The sequence below is a fragment of the Prenolepis imparis genome, unplaced genomic scaffold, assembly GCF_030444845.1.
Source record: "Prenolepis imparis isolate NDT839.2.m4 unplaced genomic scaffold, iyPreImpa1.0 SCAF_9, whole genome shotgun sequence".
NCBI classification, from domain to species: Eukaryota; Metazoa; Arthropoda; class Insecta; order Hymenoptera; family Formicidae; genus Prenolepis; species Prenolepis imparis.
In genome coordinates, this window is record NW_028141167.1 from 607,016 (window position 1) to 628,585 (window position 21,570).

The 21,570-nt window shown below is 30.6% G+C and overlaps 1 protein-coding gene and 1 long non-coding RNA gene across 5 annotated transcripts; one reads left to right on the top strand and one right to left on the bottom strand.

The window, feature by feature from the left end:
* Positions 1-131: 131 nt before the first annotated feature.
* Cpr (Cytochrome P450 reductase) lies at positions 132-21,295 on the bottom strand. 3 transcript variants are annotated; one of them, XM_083046558.1, is made up of 11 exons: positions 6,822-6,964; positions 5,999-6,207; positions 5,437-5,629; positions 4,935-5,084; positions 3,851-3,975; positions 3,569-3,757; positions 3,258-3,496; positions 2,840-3,171; positions 2,487-2,748; positions 2,151-2,379; positions 132-2,071 (listed from the first exon to the last, which is right to left on the bottom strand). In XM_083046558.1, the coding sequence occupies exons 1-11, from the start codon at positions 6,897-6,899 to the stop codon at positions 1,927-1,929; spliced, it is 2,151 nt and encodes a 716-aa protein (XP_082902684.1). In that variant the 5' UTR covers positions 6,900-6,964; the 3' UTR covers positions 132-1,926. The 3 variants fall into 3 exon arrangements, with proteins under 3 accessions (XP_082902684.1, XP_082902686.1, XP_082902685.1); XM_083046560.1 differs by lacking the exon at positions 6,822-6,964 and adding an exon at positions 21,065-21,295 and having other exon boundaries at positions 133-2,071; XM_083046559.1 differs by lacking the exon at positions 6,822-6,964 and adding an exon at positions 13,247-13,430 and having other exon boundaries at positions 134-2,071.
* Positions 15,409-18,118, top strand: LOC145940919 (uncharacterized). Of its 2 annotated transcripts, none has more exons than XR_014426090.1 (2): positions 15,409-17,146; positions 17,646-18,118. It is a non-coding gene; the product is annotated as an uncharacterized LOC145940919 (long non-coding RNA). The 2 variants fall into 2 exon arrangements; XR_014426091.1 differs by having other exon boundaries at positions 15,409-16,207.
* Positions 21,296-21,570: the final 275 nt, after the last annotated feature.

Genomic DNA, 21,570 nt, shown 5'->3' on the forward strand with positions numbered 1-21,570 from the left:
AATTAAATTGTGTTTAAAATTATATATAACCCTAAGTTGCTTTTCACATATAAAAATTTATGTAATGTGTATATTATTTATGTATTATTTATTTTTATGTCATATAAAAATGTAATTATATATTTATAATTTATTACAATCATCATTGAGACATAATTCCTTGATATACATATTTTTCAATATACCTATATGTCTCGTTATATTCTGTATATTTAATAGGCAATATACATAAATAAGTAATGATTGTCTTAGTATTTATTCACAATTGTCTACCTAATTCATTATAATATTTATCAGTTATATTTCCTATATCAATTATATTTGCAAGTACGATTGATCAATTCTATTGGGTTGTTCGGAGTCATTTCGTTTTTTTTGCATGAAAATTGTATGTGAAAAAAACGAAATGACTTTTCGAACAACCCAATAGTTATGCAAGAAGAGATAGAAAAACCTAAATTAACACCGTTAATGCTTGAAACTAGTACGCAACAACTGTGTTTTCATTATACTCTATGATGCCACAATTGTGTAATGGAGCGAATAATCGATGGAATTGGTCCACATACAAACTTACTGTAGAGTATTTTATTTTAGCTAAGTAAAGTAATATCTTTACATTACTAGGATAAATCGATACATGTGATAATTGCAAGTATTATTTACATAAATTCCTTCATTTTTCAAATATTTGCTTAAAGAACTTTATTATTTTGGATTAAATTTGCATATATATACTAAATATATATTTAGTATATATATGTTATTGATATATGGACCAATGAATTATAGAGAATGCAATTTTTACTAAATAATAAGATATTTGTGAGACTTGTACATAAGACTCAACAATTGCGTTTTGCACAAACTAATAGGCAATAACAATCCTTTATATATATACATATATATATATATATTTACTACATTAAATCTTATAACAAAATATTATATTATATTGTTGTATATTGCCTATCATACTTGTGAATTATCATACCAATGAATTATAGAGAATGCAATTTTTACGAAATAAGATATTTGTGAGACTTGTACATAAGACTCAACAATTGTGTTTTGCACAAACAATAACAATCCTTTATATATATATATATATATATATATATATATATATATTTACTACATTAAATCTTATAAAAAAATATTATATTATATTGTATATTGCCTATATCATACTTGTCGTAAGATTTAATATTTAACTAGATTGTGGTGTATTATATGACTGGGAACGATCGTAGACGACTATGAATTTAACTTTACAATTAATGGGAATTAGTACTTGCACATCATGGTATACCAGAACCAACACATAACCCTTCCTTTTCCAGATACAGATTCAAAACTGTTGAGCAATTATTTACACGAGCAAAGACGAGCTGTATTTACTTCGTCTTATTGTTTAAAATATAAAGTGTATAATCCGTTTAAATAACCTGCTCATAATCATAATCATCAAATATTCAATAAAAATAAATATATATAAATAATATATTAAATACTCTAATAAATTTAAAATTAATTTTTTTTAAATTTGATTCGTGCAATATAGAAATAAATAACATTAAAATATTTGAATTAAATAACACTGAAAATATTGTTTTTTTACTTGGTTTTTACATCATATTTTATATAAATTTTAAGGAAGACTCACCTGTGCCGACTCTGGTTATAGAGCTCTAAAGTATAATTCAATTATAATTATTCTATTCGATATGGTGGAGTAAGAAAATCGTGGGATAAAGGCCATTATCAAACGAAAATAAATCGAACGTCAGGCCATTTGACATATCGGTATTAACGACCATCCCGATACTTTTTGACGAATTAAATTTTAGTATTTGAAGGCACATGTACTCCTCGTACATGAAAAATGCTTCTCTGTACTTCTCTATTATATAAAATTAATATAGCTCAACTCCAGACATCGCTCGAGTATCGCTTCTGCGATTCCATCTTCTTGATATAATTTGCAGCGTCGAGCTCTGACATGTTGCCTCGTTCCATCACAACCTTGAGTAGTATATTGTGTACATCACGAGCCATGTTTCTAGCATCCCTAAAAAAACCACACAATTTACATATTGCGAAAACATGGAATCTTTTTGCTGTAATAGAGGAGTAGACTTCGAACTAACCCGCAAACATAAATATGTCCGTTCTGTTCACCGATAACACGCCAAAGTTCTTCCTTGTTCTTCTCGAGCAAATGAGTGACATAGACTTTGTGCGCTTGCTCGCGGCTGAACGCGGTGTGCAATGTTAAGGTGCCGTCCTTCACGTACTGTTCCAATTCCTCACGATAAAGATAATCTTCTTCGCTTTTTCTGCATCCAAAGTACAGTATTGTGTCGCCCACCTCTTTACCTGAAATCAAGATTAAAGCATTAATATATATTCATCGTGTGTTTCATCATGTAGTAAAAAACAAAATGTTGCGTTATGAAATATCAAGAATCTAGAGAAAAACTCACCTTCTCTTCTCGCGAGATCACGTTCTTGTATGAAACCTCTGAAGGGCGCTAGACCAGTTCCCGGGCCAACCATGATGATAGGGATACTCGGGCGCGTCGGTAAACGGAACTGAGACTTTCTTACGAAGATTGGAACGACACAGGGCGGATCGGAGGGATGTTTCTCCTTTAACCAATTAGTTGTCACACCCTTGTTGATCCTACCAGTTGGAGTTTTGTACTCCACTACTACCGCGGTGATATGAACCGAAGTCGGATGAAGCTGAAACAGGGAATTATAATTTTTATTAAATGATGATATCTTTCAAATTAGTGGAATATATGCTATTATTTTTAAGATCGACATAAAATACCTTCGGACACGAGGATATCGAGTAGTATCGACACTGTAATCGTGGTAAAATCTCGCACAAGTGATCCAGCGGTGGTTTCAAGCTGGGAATATCTTCTAAAATGTGCACAATATTGCGATTCTCTTGAACTATCCATTGCTGATAGGCCGCCTTGCCCTCCACAGTGGTTGATGCCATCAGTTTCAGCTTCTCCTTGTCCGCGGGATCGGTCGCGTACTCGGCCAACTCTTTGAGAACGTGCGTTCGCGGATTGCTCGTAATATCCAAGTAATGGGTCAAGGCGGTTCTATAACTGCAAGGGCAAGGGAACGGATGCTTCTTCGTGGACTCCTCTGTAAAATAAGTGGGATAGTTTAAATGACACACAAAAAATATATAAATAGAAAGATACAAGGAGAAGAAAGAGTAAATAACTCACCATCTGTATTTGTAAGAGTGAATACGGTATCCAAATTCGCGCCGCATAGTTCGCCGATTTTATTCACCAGTTCCGCATTATTCACCGGATAGAGGGCCAAATGATCACCTGCTTCATAACGTATCTTGGAGTCTTCAATATCGAATTCGATATGCATGCACGATCTCTCGGATGTCGAGCCGTGTAGCTCGCGATTTACCTTCACCGGTGCTAAGTACGGATTCTTCGCGTCATAGGGTCTACGGATAAAAAAAAAAGATTAGATACAAAAACACAAATATTTGTTAGTAAAGATAAATAAAGATCCTTACACTCTCTGGTTTTTGAAGGAATGAAGACGAGCAATCTCTCCGGTGTAAGTACGATCGGCAGGTAGATCCACGTGCTCCGTGAGTTTGTATTGTCGAATACTAACATCCTCGCCGGCGCCTTCGATGCCAAAGAAGTCGCAGACGGCCGGCCAAAACTTGTCCTTCCATGTAATAAAATCGTCCTCTATGCTGTAGTAAAGAAAAAGAGATATTGTTAAAAAATTGCAAATGAAAAAAAGAAATAAAAAATAAACAGAAAAATACAATAAATTTAAAACTTACTTGGCATCATCATCTCCAAGACCTAATTCAAAAACGCGCGTAGCACCCAGTTGTTCCAATCTGTGATCCACGTATATGGCAACCTCATTGTAGTGCTCGTAAGTCTTGTTGCCAAGTCCGAATACCTTAAAAAAAAAAAAAAAAAATCAAGAGATTATTAAAGAAACTTCGCTCACACAATATTTAAATTTCAAAAATTTAATTCGACTGGTTTGATTTGAATTTTATATCGATTCGCAAACTCAAACGATACCTCGAATGGCGCCAATAATGTCGCGCTTTGTCGCGACGTGGCGCCGCAAACGTGACGACGGTGTAAGAGAAGACGAAAGAATCTATTGTACGTTTTCAGATTCATGATTTACATATGACGCTTGAATCGGCGCCTGTAGGTAATTCAATACTCAAAGCATCGTTGAACTCTCTATATTACTAGGGGCACTATTTCTTGCTACGAGAAACGATAATTTCGCGCACGATTCTCTCACGTGAACGTTATGCATAAGCGTTGCACGTGTACTGTGAATACTGTATTGCTCTAATCGAGCCAATGGTGGCTATTTGTGCCATGCGCTTGCTTACGTAATGCTCAGTGACGTAACTAAAACCTACGACACACGGTACGATTTTTCGTACTGGATTTGACAAGATTTAGTAAGATATTAGAAATGCTGCATTCTGATCGGTGCATTTTTAGTATGTTACTAAATCTTATCAGATCCAGTACGAAAAATCGTACAGTGTGCCGTAGGCTTAACAAAGGAATCTCCCACGATATCAAAAGGAATAAGCAATATTATTAAAAAATAAGCAAGATACCGATAAAAAGAAGAAAATGGAAATTTACTCGCGTCATCATTGTGTGACATGGTTATTTTATTCTCTTTTTTAATATACCGTTTTAATATTATTATTAAAATTATTAAGATCACGCGAGATTTCCATTACAAAAGGAATTTACATGCTTATGAATTAAAGTAGAGAGATGAGAAAAAAATTAAGAGATAATTAAATTCTGAAGGCAAATATGACACAATCCAGTCATACATGATGCCGAATATGTATATGTACATAATATACATACCGCATAATTCAATCCTGTAAGGTCGCCGTCACCGCTCTTGAGCCAATCGACAAATTCCATCGCGTTATCGGTAGGATCGCCCTCTCCGTACGTGGCCAAGCAAAATACTGCTAAACTATTTGGTATAGTTTTCAGGTGTACCAGCTCCTCCTAATGGTTTAAAAAATATACATTCATTAAGACGTCTTTTATATAATCGCTAATCTTTTTATTATTGCGAGTGATCCATCATAATGATCATCCGCGGGATACGCAAGATTATTTTGTTTAGTCAAGCATAATAATCACTGATTGCACGTATGAATAATTAATGAGATAAATTAGCTGAAGAAACTTTACAAAATATCAACAAAGTCTTGTTTAATATATACATATCTATAATACAAAATAATCATTTCAAACGATAAATATCTAAAGTATCGGCGAATTGAATAATTCGAATAAATTGACGCAATATTTTTCGCCGATAAAAGATTTCTAATAATTGCCGCGATTTACTTACCATATCGCACTCCTCGGGATCGGCGACCATACCCTTCATTTTGTATCTGATACCCTCTTTAGCGAGACGACCTGTAAATTCCTCTGCAGTGCCCGTCTGGCTGCCGTAAAACACTACTAGACTTCGCCCGGAAGTCTTCAGCTTCTTGATGAATGAATTCTCCGATGGTGCTGTCACGGCAAACGACGTTGGTCTGTAATTGCGATAGAATATTGTTGTAGACGATTTCTGTAATTTATCGTTTAAAATGATTATTTTTTAACCTTGTATGCATGTATACATATATAAGTATGTGCGGTTTTGCAAGTTTCGAAACCTCATCTCTACTTTCTTTTTCTCACCACAATACACCTTCAATCTCGCGAAATCTTCTTCTTTCTTTGAGAATAATTTTTTGGAGATATCCCAAGCTTTGATTTTTTTATATAAAATTTCTGCACAATTTAAATATATCAAAATCCTTTTTTTCTTCTTTTTTTTGAGATTTCGCCAACTTTTGTTTCTAAAAGAGTTATGCATCCAAGGCGCGGTTTCATAAAATGAATTAAAAGGAATTAAGTACTGGATGGAGTAAGATTTCGTTGCCGGTGCAGCCTCCTCTCGCTTATTTCTCTTCAGAATGTACCATATCGCCGCTACAAGGAGACCGCCGAGCAACAAGATGTCTAGAATGCTCAAGAAGGGCTCGTTGCGGGTTTCCGGTCCGGTTTCGTCTTCCAACACTGGCGACCCTGCCATTCTAACAGCCTTTGGCTGTGACGCGTCCACAGTCTGTGAACAAATTTAAAATTTAATGAGCCAATTATTAATTATAATAGAAATTATATTTTATAAACATGCCATCCAAATAAAGAAAAAAATTCTACAAGACTCAATATTCTCGAATTATTTCACTTACAAAACATAATCGAGACATATAGAGAATTCAATGTTACAATTTTAATATTGCTCATTATCTAATCTTTTTCGATGCGCATTACTCGTAACAATGACGTAATTTTTTTGCATTTATGCAAGTTGTAAAAAGAAGTATCTATAAATACGTTACTATAAACCTTCGGACTTGATCCAAAGTCCAAATGTTTCTATTCTCAAAAATAAATCATTTTTTCGGAATGTATACGTTTTAAAAAAAAGCCGTTTTTTAAATCATCATGATGACGTTTTCGATCTTATTATAATGTTCATTGAGAATATATGAATGCCGCGAAAAAACTAACACGCACTTGACTGACACAGATATGATTTCATTATATCTCTCCTTTATCGGAGTTAAATGTGAGAGATAGCGTTTTGCGCAAAGCTTTGTAAATACGCAATCTATGTTTTAAACATTAATAATATACATATTGATTACGACACGCATTAAAATAGTTGTATTTTACCATCACGTATGAATTTGGAATTTTCCGCTTCGCTCTTGTGCCTCTTTTGTCTCTTAAACAAGTGCTAATAAATCGCATCTTCCAACGAAATTCATGCAAATAATATTCGCTTCGTAACTTTGTGCGTCAGTATTAGATTATCGATCGATATCTGTCTGGCATTGATAAACGTAGTCTTCGCTCTTCAAAACTGAAGAGGATGTATTTTTAAACACACAGTCTTAAATATATATAGATTTACTTTCAAAAAAATCGACTTATACGTTATATAAAACTACAGGAAACTCGTAATAAAAGCATATATAGATATGGATATTCGTTAAAAAAAAAATTAACATAATTTGGAAAAATAAGCTCTTTTAATTACGAGAAATGGATAAATTCAAGTAGACGCTGACTCGAAAAGAATACATCTTCCACATAAGAACAACGCGTACTTAATCATATCTGTTCGTTGATATAAACAAGTAAAAAAAAATAAATAACTCACAATAGATTTTCGTGCGAGAAATATATGTGCATTTTTTATAGCTTGATGCTCTAGAAACGAGCATTTGGCAACAACGTGATTATTTGCATTCATTGTTAAATATAAATAGCATAGCATTCTTCCTTTTCGTCAGAATAAAAAGGAAAAGTATAGTACTATAGTGTCAGTTATTAATATAGAAATTAAATAATACAGAAAAATAATAGAGCAAGATCTTTCATAAAATTTAATGAGATATTAATGCTGTGTTTAACAATTTAAATATTGTTAATCATAAATATGAAGTACACAATTCAGATTTATATTTACATTGTTTATATTATATTATTTACATTATTTATATTTACAAAAACGCGATATATATATATTTATTTATTTATTTCGTTTATCAATTTTGTCATTATATGTTGCGAAATTATAAAAATCATCGTTATTAGAATACACAGGAAACTCATGCAAGATCATTCTTGACAATTGTCAATTCCTCTTATGTGAAACAACATATGTCATTGTTGACTTATGACTCAGGTGACTACGCGCGAATCAATGATGACAAAGCAGATATGTATTAACTTTCGACATTATTCAGCATTATTTGGAGCACTTCTTCCTCTTACTAATTTTTTTATCTCGTTATCCTATAAGCTATAAGTATATAACATTATTTCGTCATTTTCATATCAACTATGAGAAAACACTGCTCATTATTACAGCATCGAATGCACGAAAGGATAAAAGTTACATAATTATTGTGTTATTGGTGCTATGAACTTGTATAATAGATGAAAAAAAAAAACAAACAAAATAATTACATTCTCGATTGGAGAATTCCTGTTATCGTAAAAAAATTATTTCACATTTATCCGAGATACTTTAACACTATGAGTAAAAGATAATTGAGAAAAAAAGTTGTTCTTTATATCTATGTTAATATTGTTTATTTTATCGCAGGGATCCGGACCGAAACAAAATTAGGATTCGGTTTCGGTTCAATAAAATATTTAATAACTATTCCGGTTCCAGTTTCGGTTTAGTTGATAAATAAAAGGAAATCGAAACCGTTTAAATTACGATTTTTTCGGTTACGGTTCCGGTTTTTTAAAATTTTTACTTTTTGTTTTCCTAATTATAAATTAATGTCTAAATTATATTACTTTAAAAAATTATTATTAATTTTTATGACATATAAATAAAGAACACTTCATATTATACATGAAAATATATTTAGATATAGGTATATATAATATAGATACATATATAAATATATTTTCATATGTCATAAAAATTAATAATCATTTTTTAAAGTAATATAGGAGGCAGTTATCATGACATTTCCGTCATTTGCGCAAAAACAGAAAAAAATACCGAAAAGAATTGTAAACCGAAAATAATTTAATCGTCCGGTTATAGTTCCGATGTTATAAATTTAATAGAATTTCAATACGGTTTACAGTTTCGGTTCTACTAAAAAAACGGTTATGGAACGGTTCCGGTTCGGTCCGGGTCCCCTTATCGTTTTAATTTTTATCTAAATCTCTATTTTTGCTCATATATTAACTTTCTTATATTTATTTCAGTCGCAGATTACTTGGAGCGACTGCTAAAAATAATGCGATAACTACCAAAAACGTATGAGGTCGCCTATCAACTTTAATACTATTCGTTACGTTTCTCTCTTACTTCGACTTAATTCTGTTACATTCATGACGTAACACGCTCTTTTTGCCAGTAGCATCATGTATCAATTGAAGAAAATTAATGCGCTATACGACTTTAATCACTCAAAATTTATGTTGTAAAGCTACTTCCGTGTTGATCGAACACAAGTCTAATAAATAATCATTGAAATAAGTTGTATTCATTAAATTTTCAATGAAATTTTACGACTGTGTCGCTATCGAAAAATAAATTACGTAAGTATGCGTGATAGTACACTGAGAAAAAAATACTGCTGAATCAACAACATTTTTGTAGTTAAATTTTATTTTATTAATTCAATGATATTATTAATCTAATCAAATACCTCAGTATTTACAAAATATATACAAAACGAATAAAATCTGCTTTTTCAATTTTGCAGTATTTATCTTCTATATCCGATGCGCAATTTTCGGATATAAATATGCTAATCTCTAACTATAAATATGCTAATCTCTAACCATAAATATTGTAGCGACATAATACAAAAAATGGAAAGCTATAAAGAACAATTTGCAATGCAATAATAAAAATTTAGCACGGTAGTAAAAATTAGAAATGTTTTGTAAGATCATTAAAAAAACTTACCTTTTTAAAAAAAGGTAAAAAAAGGGCGCCAAGTCCACACGCCATGTGAAAAAGTGTTATGCACAAAAAACAGTGTTTTTAAATTATTGTAAAAAAACTTAATATTTCTAAAAAAAATAATGATATCAAAAAATTGCGCCAAATAAATAAAAATTTATGTTTTATAAAAAATTTATTTGTTTTATTATTTTAAATATTTAAAAAAAGTTACTCAGCCAAATATAAATGTGTATTTTGCAGATTATTATCTGATCTGATATAAAATTTATCACAGAATCATCTTTGTATTTTTAAGAATGATGCATCTGCACAGTCAAAACGATTTAGACCCGGTATTGAAACAATTAAAATGACGAACAAAAACTTGGCGTGCCCGGGTCGGGGCACTAAAGAATATATTAAATTTTAATCTATTTAAAAATTATTAAAATTTGATATATTCTTTTAAATATAATAAAATTACTATTCCCACAGAAAAGTTTGTGATTTTGATTAAAGCAGAGAATATTTTATAATTATCAGTTTGTGTTCTTGGTTAAAGCAGAGAATAATTTTATTTATGTTGTCAATAACATAAAATTGTATAAATACTTTTCTACGACAACTTAACAAATATTCTCTGCTTTAAAAGAGAGAGAGAGAGAGAGAGAGAGAGAGATATCATAAATTATCATTTTTTTACTTACTGACATCGAGAAATTAAAAAAAATTAATTAAAAATAAATGGAACATGAGCGACGATTTTCCTTCTCAGAATCTTATTTATAAAGACCAAAATAAACAAAATATAAAAGTTACAAGAAAAACGGAGAGGGAGAGGTTGCCGTTATAATACACATTTACCCGATATTTTTATCATTGAGAGCTCTACTTCTCTCATATAATAAATAAAAATTTCTCTCGTAAAAATACAAACTCACTATTATAGGAGAGAACGAAGAAGGCCTTTTTAACCAGTAGATGTGTGTGGACTAGTTTGGTCGGTATTGGTTTAACTTTTTCTATTTACGTTATTTATTATATTTAATTTACATCAAAACTGAACCTATGTGTCAAAATATCAAAATATGTCAAAATATGTCAAAACTAATAACCTAAATAAATGATATATATATATATATATATATATATATATATATATATATATGATATGTTGATTTCGAGAACCGATTAATATTCTAAATATTGCTAAATAAATGACATTCATGGAACGACATCAATGCTGTCTTGCAATGAATGCTCGAACTGGACATTTTCTAATACGCATTGAGAAGGTCGATGATGACGACCAAAACTTGAGTCAATTTTTTAGAAAATCAAACTTTACATTATAATATTTCCGTTTACAAAGCACATAGAGAAAAAGTAAAGACACTTTTATTATATAATTTGAACTCAATCTATCGATTGAGCTCAGTAAGAACTCGATCTCATCAGCCGTTATTGCGTATCAGAAATATATGATACTCTCAACTGTCCGACTCGCGTATAATACACACGGCATGCCTCGCAGTCGCTACGCAAAGCTACGCTCATTGTCAGTAGACTTGGCGCGAGACACTACCGTGTCTCTTGATATGTAAAATACCTTACAAGTTTTCACTTTTAGATCTCTGCGAAGATTATCATACTTATCGGTTTTTTTAACATTACTATTTTTATGTTATTCCTTTTTAATACACAAATTTTCTTATATAAAAATTATACATAATCCTTTTACGTATAATAATATAAATAAATATGTAAAATAGCTGTTCCTTTTAGTATTTATGCAATATAATCTAATCACAGCAAAAAAGCATAAAAATGTATTAAAAGAGTACTTTTAAGAAATGTATACAATATCAAGAATAAAAGAACAAAAATAAAACATGTATACTGCTTATTTTTTGCTTATTATAAATAATGCAAATGACTATTTTATGTTGAAAAATAATTCTTAATTCACAAATCTATGAATTGTGTATTTAATATTCATGATTAACAACTTTTTTAAATTGTTAAACACATCGAAGTTAACATCTCATTAATTTTTATGAAATATTTTCCTATCATTTTCTATGTTACTTAATTTCTAGAATTTATATAAGATATTATAATTTTTTTAAATACTCTGTATATTAGACTACTCTGTATATTGGGTCTGCTAAAGTATCAGTCATGGTCAATGTCATTCGAGTGTTCTTAATTCACAAATCTAATATGAATTGTGTATTTAATAATCATGATTAACAACTTAAATTGTTAAACACATCGAAGTTAACATCTCATTAATTTTTATGAAATATTCTCCTATCATTTTCTATATTACTTAATTTCTAGAATTTATAAGATATTATAATTTTTTTAAATACTCTGTATATTAGACCACTCTGTATATTGGATCTGCTAAAGTATCAGTCATGGTCAATGTCATTCGACTGCTCACTTATTAACTGGTCTAGTAACTTCCGACCCTTGGAAACTGGGAATGTATATCTTATTCTTATCTCAGAGTACATACTATCCATATGTTTTAAGCTATTTTTGAATTCCTTTCAAATAATATCAGAAACATAGACGTCCGCAGAGGGGGGGGAGCAAAACGGACACTTGCCCCCCCTTGGAAAATGAAAAAAATTTTTTTAATTAAAAAATAAAAAAAAATTTTTTTAAGTACTCAAAAAAATCTTTCTCGATTTACATCTACCTTGTCGCGAAGAGAAAGCTTTAATATTAAAAGATGTAAAAATATTAAAGCAAACATTTTTTTTTTTTTTTAATTAATCTGCAAGTCCCCCCCTTGAAAAAAATTCTGCGGACGCCCTTGATCAGAAATCAAACAATGAAAGAGATAATTGTCAAATTATATCGAAACAAGCAAGTATAGAGACAGGAAGTATCGATTCGACTTCCGACTTTATCTAAAAGAATCGATTCTAAAGGCCGGTTTTTCAATAATAGTTTAATCTTTGAAGTTACTATCGATTTCAACATCGATAATTTAATATTCATGATCACAATTCAAATTTTTAAACATATCAAAACATTTACATCTCATTAATTTTTATGAGATATTCTCTTATTATTTTTTATATTATTTGATTTCTAAAATTCCATGACTGAATCATATATCCTATATTTAAAACTAAAACAAAATTAATTAAATTAAATTAAAATCTATTTTTTTCATTTCAAAATTGAAATAAATTTGAGAAACTTCGAGATAATAAATTTTATTATAAAGATTATAGATTAAATTATTAAAGATTAAATTATGAGGAATGTACGTACACACATACACTCTCTCTTGCAACACATTATTATATCAAATACTTGAAAAGAATAATTACGTACTATTAGAAAAGGAAAAAATACAAATGACATTCTAACATAACTTTTTGCTACATTTCACGCGCGTGGAATATATTTTAGTATGTTTGAAAATCTCTTCCTTGTATTGCATTCTTCACTACATGACGAGGAAGTATATTATAAATTACTCATCTGTGTAACCTATGTTTAAAGTTCACAATTGTAAAATATCTATACACGAGATATAACAGATTTTCTCACGTCAACGTTATCAACATTATAAATTATACGTATTGTGTTATAATTCCGTTTCCTCTCTGTATGTGTGTGTGAGATTTTCATATATCCTGCTTACCGGCAATTCCATATTCTATATAAGAGAACGAATTAAACGTGTGTGTAGATTTTCGGGAGGACGCAGATTCGGAGTGAAAACGCGCGATTAATCACACGCGATTGATTCGTGATACTTGAGCGAGCGAACGCACGAACGCAATAACCTTTCCCGATGACAATCGGCGCGCAACTGATTGTGAGAATTGAGGAGAGACTCTCGCGATGTGACGTGACTACATACACACGTATTTCGCGCGTGTGCGCGCGTGCAAGACCGTCACCGGCGTATCAGCGAAGCAATAAAGTAGCAAGTCATGTTATTCGTATATATTGTGTCGAGTGTCCCGCTATTACGGAGTGTCCCAGAAATCCGAGCTTTCTCTTAAACTACAAATCGATACTAAATAACTCGTATAAGATTATTAAGAAAAAAAATTAATTTCGAAATGTGAGAATTTTATTTGAAAATGATTATTTTGATCGTTCGTGTGTGTGTATTTAAAATTATATTAAAATTTGTCTTCGTTCTCATACAGGAAGTGTACCTGACCTTTCGAACATCATTCGTGCATATACATATACATATGTGGAAACATATACGTGTCCGTGCTTAATATTTGAATATCTTTATCCAGATAAATTCGAATTTAGTTTAAAGCAAATACACAGAATGAATGATTGACCAATCGATTTCAAAAAGATAAATAAACCCGGTACATTATGTACATAATTATATGTTAATTATCTTTAGACTATATACCGATTGATTAATACTGTGCGTGTGCTTTCTATGCAAATCTATCTGGATAAAATTCAATGTCAAACTGAATACGTGACGTAAACCCAAGTCGAAAATTTTATATACTTAACTTTTTTGCGTTATTAGAATATGATAATATACTTTATTACGTGCTACGTGCCTCATTCTGTTCAGACTTTCTTCACATTAAAAACTTGTTTAAGGCCGGTATTCATAGTCCGTTCTTATTTCAAGATCGTCTTAAGAAATGTCTTAAGATGCAAGTACGGCTCTATCTACGGTTAATCACACCTTAAGATTGTACTTAAGACAGTCTTGAAATAATTGACTGTGGTTGGTCAATTTTCTTACGATCTACGATTCTACGACCAATGTAGACCCGGCCTTAAATATAAGAACCGATTATGAATACCGGCCTAAATGTTATATATGTAATAAATATAATAAATATAAAATATATTTAAAAATATATAAGATATATTTTTAAAATTTTTGAATGTGAAGATAGTCTAACAATATAAGTCTAATCGCGTAAGTAAAACATGCTTATTACAGTAATAACTGTAATAAGCACATTGTCATGTTATCCAGATGGATTTGCATAAAGTGGTATGAAAAGCACACCCACAGCACAGCATAATATTTTCATAAATTTTCCTGTAAATCTTCAGATAATTATGGCAAGGTTAAAATTTTCCGTATTTTTATAACATTATTTTTATAGTATTATTTTATGATATTTTTAACAAAAGTATGTGTCTTCGTAAATGTGACTGTACTTTGCTATTATAAATTATGAACTGTGCAATAAATTATTTTAACTATATTATTTCTGCAAGTTATAATCGAAAGTATATAATGTGAACAAAAGCATCGAAAACCGCAATTATTGATGTTTAAGAATTATATATTATACGATTACTCATCTAATTATTAATCTTTTTTAAAAATAAATTTAAATTAAAAAGATTTCATTTCAATATAACTCTCTCTCTCTCTCTTCTCTAGAATATCTTATAATAAGATCAGCGGAACACATAATAAAAATCATCAGCTCAAAAGTCAATTATAATTGATTTTTATTGTTGAGCAAAATTTGTCCTTGTTTAGCTTATTATATGCGGGAAAATATATATTAATACTTGATTACTTTACATAATTACTAAACATAAATGTAAGTTATAATATCCTATAACATCCTTTGTAATGGAAAATGCCCTGTAATATTATTCTTATGACATTGTTATAAAAAATAAATTAAATTAAATGATTAAATTAAAGTAAAAAACAATCGTATTTGTATAAAAAACTTTATAAACTCGTATCACTTTGTATAACAAGATTCATTATAATTTTCCTTTTCAAACAAATTGATGCATCAATTGATCAAATAATTAACATACCTCCGATTATCTCTGATAGAGAGCTTCGAAGAAAAGTTGCAACCAAATAGATTAACAGATTATAATAAACGATATAACGTATCTTAAATCGTGGCTTATATCTAGATATTGCCCAATTGCGAGCAATTTATCTTCAGCGTGCAAAAGAAAAAAGAAATTACGTTCAATCGTTAATAACATATGAGATTCTTGCCAGAATCGCAGCTTCGAAAATCGCGTCCGTATACAAATACCGGAAAGATACTGTTGCACGGACAAAGTGAAAGCCAATAAAAGTAAGCAGGTGAAAAGAGACATTCGCGCGCACGATTCTCCTCCACGCTGATACATTGCAATTGTGCAAGTGGCCGGTTTTTATTAGCGAATCGACAGATCAAAAGTGCACTATAGATCATTTTTTTTACAGCTGCACTTATTTTCTATCTAATGGTATATATCTGAAAAAGTATATATTGTAACACCTTAATCTACGAAAAAAATCCATGTAAAATATTCGTGTTTTTAATTCAGTATTCTATATTTCTCTCCTATAATACATATATATAACTCATTTAAATATCCTCTCTTCTAATTCCCCTTTAAACTTTCGTTTCCAATAACAGAGAAAAAAAAAGAATTTTCCTAAAAAATTACGATCTCGCAGTTCAAGTGTCGTGTGTTTCAAGTAAATAATTTTTGTCAATTTAGTATCTTCAGAGGAAATGTATTACCTCATCGACGCATATGACGTGAGTCGTATCCCGTGATGAGTGCTGCGTCGGATTAAAGTTGAAGAGACAGCAGAATACATTGGATGAATTTCAATGCTAGCTACAAGGTCAGTTTTTTAAACACGCGTCCGGCGATAAATATATGTACATGCATACGTCATGCATCTAATCTACACTAGCAGGATCATGATTGCTATTTTCCTATATTGCTAAGTATATATATGTATGTTATACTATAGCTCAATTTTTAATTATACTAGCTCAATTCTGATTATACTAGCTCAATTAAATTTCAATAAATATATTTCGATAAATTTGCACCACCCCAAATATATTTCACAATGTCAAATGTCATTATATCGAGAGTAAATAGTAAATATCGCATTAAATACGCGATATCTCGAGTTGTTGATTCTTTTGTTGCGTCTACGAGAATTTACCAAATATTTGTTATGAAACGACTGTTTTTTCGGTCATGTGAATGTCGTATTAAAATTCTCAAGTAAATATAACTACTAATTGACAAAAGTTTAAAGTCAAAGTTTATTTAATATTTACGCTCTGATGGCATTAATAGATTGGGATAATTTTAATCAGAGATGTATGCTCGTTATGATGTCTTTGCACGCGCTATCGGCCTTTTTTATACTTTCACGACGGGAATCTAAAGGCAAGTTTTATAATAATTTAAAGCAATTACTTAAATTTTACTGCGGATTTTAATTTAAAATTTTAATTTTAATATTATGACGTTAACAAAGTAAATGTCAAACAGGATCTTAAATGAAACAGGATCTTAAATGAAAAATTTATATACGTTAATTATTTGGAATTAGAAATTCATATATGTATCTTCCATTTTAAAATTAGTTGTACCCGAACAAGAAGTTAAAAGCGAGAAAAAGCGGGAATGCTAATACAATTTGTGAGAAAAAACAATCTTATGAGAACAATCTCTTTGAAAAAATTTAAAAAATTTTTTAACAATCATGACGAGCGAACCTGAAAAGATGCATGAACCTGAAAGTGAAATAGTGAATCTCGAGGTAAGCATTTCTACGAGAAAAGATGTACAAAAATGTGTATGTACAATGTGTATGTTTGAAAAAAGAATTATAATGAAATCACACTCGACAAATCGGCAATGAATATTATTTAGCCGACAATGAATTTCACTGACAATAAGTTGACAGATAATTCACCAACATAAATATTCATCAATTTTTGCGTATCATCATGAATTTTCCATTTATTATTTAATTAACACAATTTGAAAATAAAAAATTCTGCAGAACAAGTGGAATTATTAATTCCCCTATTAAAATAATAAATTTATTGCTTAATCAAATACACAAACGCAATCAGTGTGTAAAAAGCGCGACACTTGTACTGATTGAATAAAAATATTTGGCAAAGACATGTATTTTCAATAATACATGGAAGTTCGTGAATATATATAATATTGTCGATCGAGCTCGATAAAATATCAAAACGAAATCTTTAGCGATAGTTTCCATATAAAAAAAAAAGGATATTACGTTTTAGACGCAAGATTTAAGCAACGAGAAGAGGAACGAGGAAAACCCCGAAGTGGAGATGATATCAAATCCGGAGAAAAATAGTAAACAACCGAAAGCCTGCGAGGAGGATCCCTATATCGTGAAGCTGTTTAAAAGTCTAATGAAGCCGGAAAGTCCGAAGAGCTCAGTGGAAAAGAAAAAGTGATATTTGGATCAACTCGTAAAGAATATCAATAAAATCTTTATAAAATATATCTAAAAAAATTATTGTAAAAAAAAAACAAAATTAACAAATTTTAAATTGCATTTGTAATTCGCGTATATTTTATATCGAGTTTCCAGATTAACAAGATATTACAAATACCAATAGTTGAAGGAAAACTTCTAGGAAAAATTATTTTTTAACACTTTATCGATATCGATGTTGCTATCAAAGAAATATATATCTGATATCCTTCGTAAAAGTAATTATTGTTAGAGATGTGATTTAACGATAATTAATTGTCATTTTTTAATGAAGCGATACGGATTAGATATGTGACATATGAGTGTAATGCAACACTTATTACATTTCATAAAGAATAATCTGCAAATACATGGCGCGGATAAATAGTCTGATTTGTCTCATCACTGCTACATATATTGAATTACTATGTTATAAAGTGAGAAATAATCCTTTCTTTCCTGCTATATATCAAAATAAATTAATTTTTTATGCCTTTCTTTCTGCATAAATACTGCAGCGTTCATATAGAATGCTAAAATATACCGAGAACTGCTTTTTTAATTATATCCTGCATTAACGGTTCAAAATGTCATGTATCCTTCATTTCCAACGAAAATGCACGACACAGTTACTCGACAGATTTATAATTGTTTCTTAATTCGAGAAAAAAAAAATTAAAAATTTATATTGTTCTCGAACACGAGAATATAGGACACACGTACTTATTTAGATGCACGTAGAGAAAAAAATCGCGTATTTTTTTTTCTCTCGTTTCTGACATCGTAATTGGATATAGCTGTAGTGAGGGAGCAAAAGCTTTAAAAATTTTCGACCACATCTGTCTCTTGAGGATAGTTTTTCGTTTATCCAATGTATGTAACGTGAACTTTTCGCCAGATACGCATCATCACTTGATACGCTTCGTCGTGGCGACGACCGTGAATCTGAATAATGCATTCAGGGTCAAAGATCACTAAGACACACGTATATTCAATGTTAGATTGATTGTCTTGATAAAAATAGGAGCCTAAACTAATCTCTCTAGACGAACCGCCTAGCACTATTAGGAAAAATTTTCATTTGCCGTATTGCGATAAAAAAAAGAAACACATTAAAAAAGCTCTTTAATGGATATTTAATAATAGGATATTGAAAGATTGCGAAAAGAGAATGTTGGCTTAAAGCTTAAAAGATAAATTACTTAAATTCTTCAGAGAATATATTCGCTCATTGATATTAATATCGTCAATAATATGTCAGAATAATCATTCAATGATATATCGGTTACAGACAAAGAAATTAATATATCACAAATAATTTTTTAACAATAATTGAATTTTTCGTACTACAAGGCAATTTATATTTGATTGCCTGGTTAATTTTCCGTCACACATTAGTGAAAGTGTCCTGTAAATTTACGAGAACTGATGCAAGGAACTGTTTGCGTTGGTATCAACACTCTATAACTAATAAAAGTATCGCTATACTTAACGCAATAAGTATAAGCTTTCAAAATATGTTGGCTGTCAGGACAAACGAATTTTATCTACCATTTAGAGTATTTAGATTATCGCTGATACCGTGCCGCCGATATCGTGGTAACATGCTTGATAAGAGTAATTATATATAGGGTGTCTAAAAAATCTAACACTTTTTCGTATAAGTGAAAAAGAAGGATTTTTCGTGAATTAAAGTTTGTATAAAGTTAAAAGGTTACAACAAAATTACATTCTTCTATTAATTTTATATGGAGTTTACTATAATAAAATTTTAATTTGAGACTTACAAAGATATATAAAGATATATTAATAAAAAAACTTGAAAGAAATGATATTTTCCTCGATATTTCACTAAAGAAAAATTAGACTCCAAATTAGACAAAGAATCTGCTTTTAAAAGCAGATCCGATGAATATATATAGAAACACTTTTTATTAAGCATATATATTATATATATTCTTCGCAGAATTTGAAGTTTATTTTTTGAACTTTATATTTTTATTGATTAAATATTGATTGATAAAATATTAAAAGGCAATAAAAATATAAAGTTCAAAAAATAAACTTCAAATTCTGCGAAGAGAGAGAGAATACATTTGCTCATATTAATAGCGTCATATGTTGCAAATAATTATTTAATAATAGATAATTAATATAATAGACACAGTCATATATATTATAGATAAAAAATATAATAGACACAGTCATATATATTATAGATAAAAAATATAATAGACACAGTCATATATATTATAGATAAAAAATATATTAAATATAAAAATGTATAAACTAAATATAAATATACATATATGTATATATTTTAAATTTTTTAGTAACTTTTTGTCAATACTTTTACAATTAATTTAATTGCGAATGTTTTAACCAACGACAGCCAACATATTAAATTATATTAGAACCCGGCGAGTATTTTTCAATTTATTGTTTAAAAATTGATTTTTTTACTATCGATTTCGTTTACCATTTATATATGTATATCAATTATTATGATATCATAGATATGACAGATTTGAAAAATGATTACACGTTGATACGTAATACTTGAATTGAACTGATGAGTGACCGCTGTAAAAGTCACTTATCATCAAATGGACACGTGCAGCTATATATTTATTATAATGATATCCAGTACAATAAGTATTCGCAAGAAGAGTGAATTTCACAAGATTTGCATGCCAGAGACACGCGAGATTTTTTGCTTGAATCATATACAATTAATAACGCAAACGCAAAGATATAACTTTTAAACTAAAGAAAACTGAAAACGTTGAATGTACGCGTATTATGGCATATTATTATTGTAATTCTTGTCTCTCATTAATCATTGATCATAAAAATCGTGCATCGTAGTATATAATTACTATATTTACTCTTCTCCCGTTTTACATCACAGTATAATTATCATATCAATATTTTATGGACGATTAATATTAATCAAATAATCTCTTATTTTCGCGAAATTGTCTGGAAATCGAAGAGCAGCCGATTCGATTAAAATTAAATAAAGTATTACGAGTTCAAGCATACTTTGCAAACTCGATGCACTGCATGCATTATATAGGACATTTTTATTTTTCCAAAAAAATCCCGACAAAGTTTTCATACACTTGCATGCGAAATTCATCGGAGTACAGAGGGGAGGGGGTCACGTGGCCCCCTCCCCACGCGTTATCACCTGTCGGAATGCAGTTCGAAATTTACCTGTCAAATAAGATGATCGCGGCGACTCGTTGTCGATGATCCGTGCTCGTGCGACTTCGCGTAACGGCGAATCACGTGACAGACGATCTACGTCGACTAAAATTGCACTACAAATCGATAAGAATCGAACTTATTGCGAGCGCCGTCGACGACGACGAGACCTCGTACGATGCGTCGCGCAAGGAACGCATCGACGATCGGCCACGATCGGCGATGGTCGGCGGATGCTTGTATCTCGCCGTTGTTTTTTTTTTCTTCTCGCGAATATCGCAAGGCAAAAATCCGCAGGACGGATTATACGTAATAAGCACAAGAGAGAGCGACGCGTAGACGGTGTAGAGTAGTGTGGCAGCAGCGCGGACAGTGGCGCCGCGAACGGCAACGATCGGAAACACGCGGTTGGCGCGCGAAATTCAAACGCACCGCGGGTCGCGAGAACAGCTGTTGTTCGAAATTACGACTTTCCGCTTATGCAAAAAAGAACGAAATTATTAAAAATTCATACT

Bases quoted from the DNA above. Each gene is read 5' to 3' on its own strand.
- Cpr (XM_083046558.1), bottom strand. From the start codon at position 6,899: ATGCGATTTATTAGCACTTGTTTAAGAGACAAAAGAGGCACAAGAGCG. The intron at 3,497-3,568 runs GTAAGGATCTTT...TTTTATCCGTAG, and splicing joins TCCTTCAAAAACCAGAGAGT to ACCCTATGACGCGAAGAATC. The intron at 2,072-2,150 runs GTTAGTTCGAAG...TGGTTTTTTTAG, and splicing joins GGACATATTTATGTTTGCGG to GGATGCTAGAAACATGGCTC.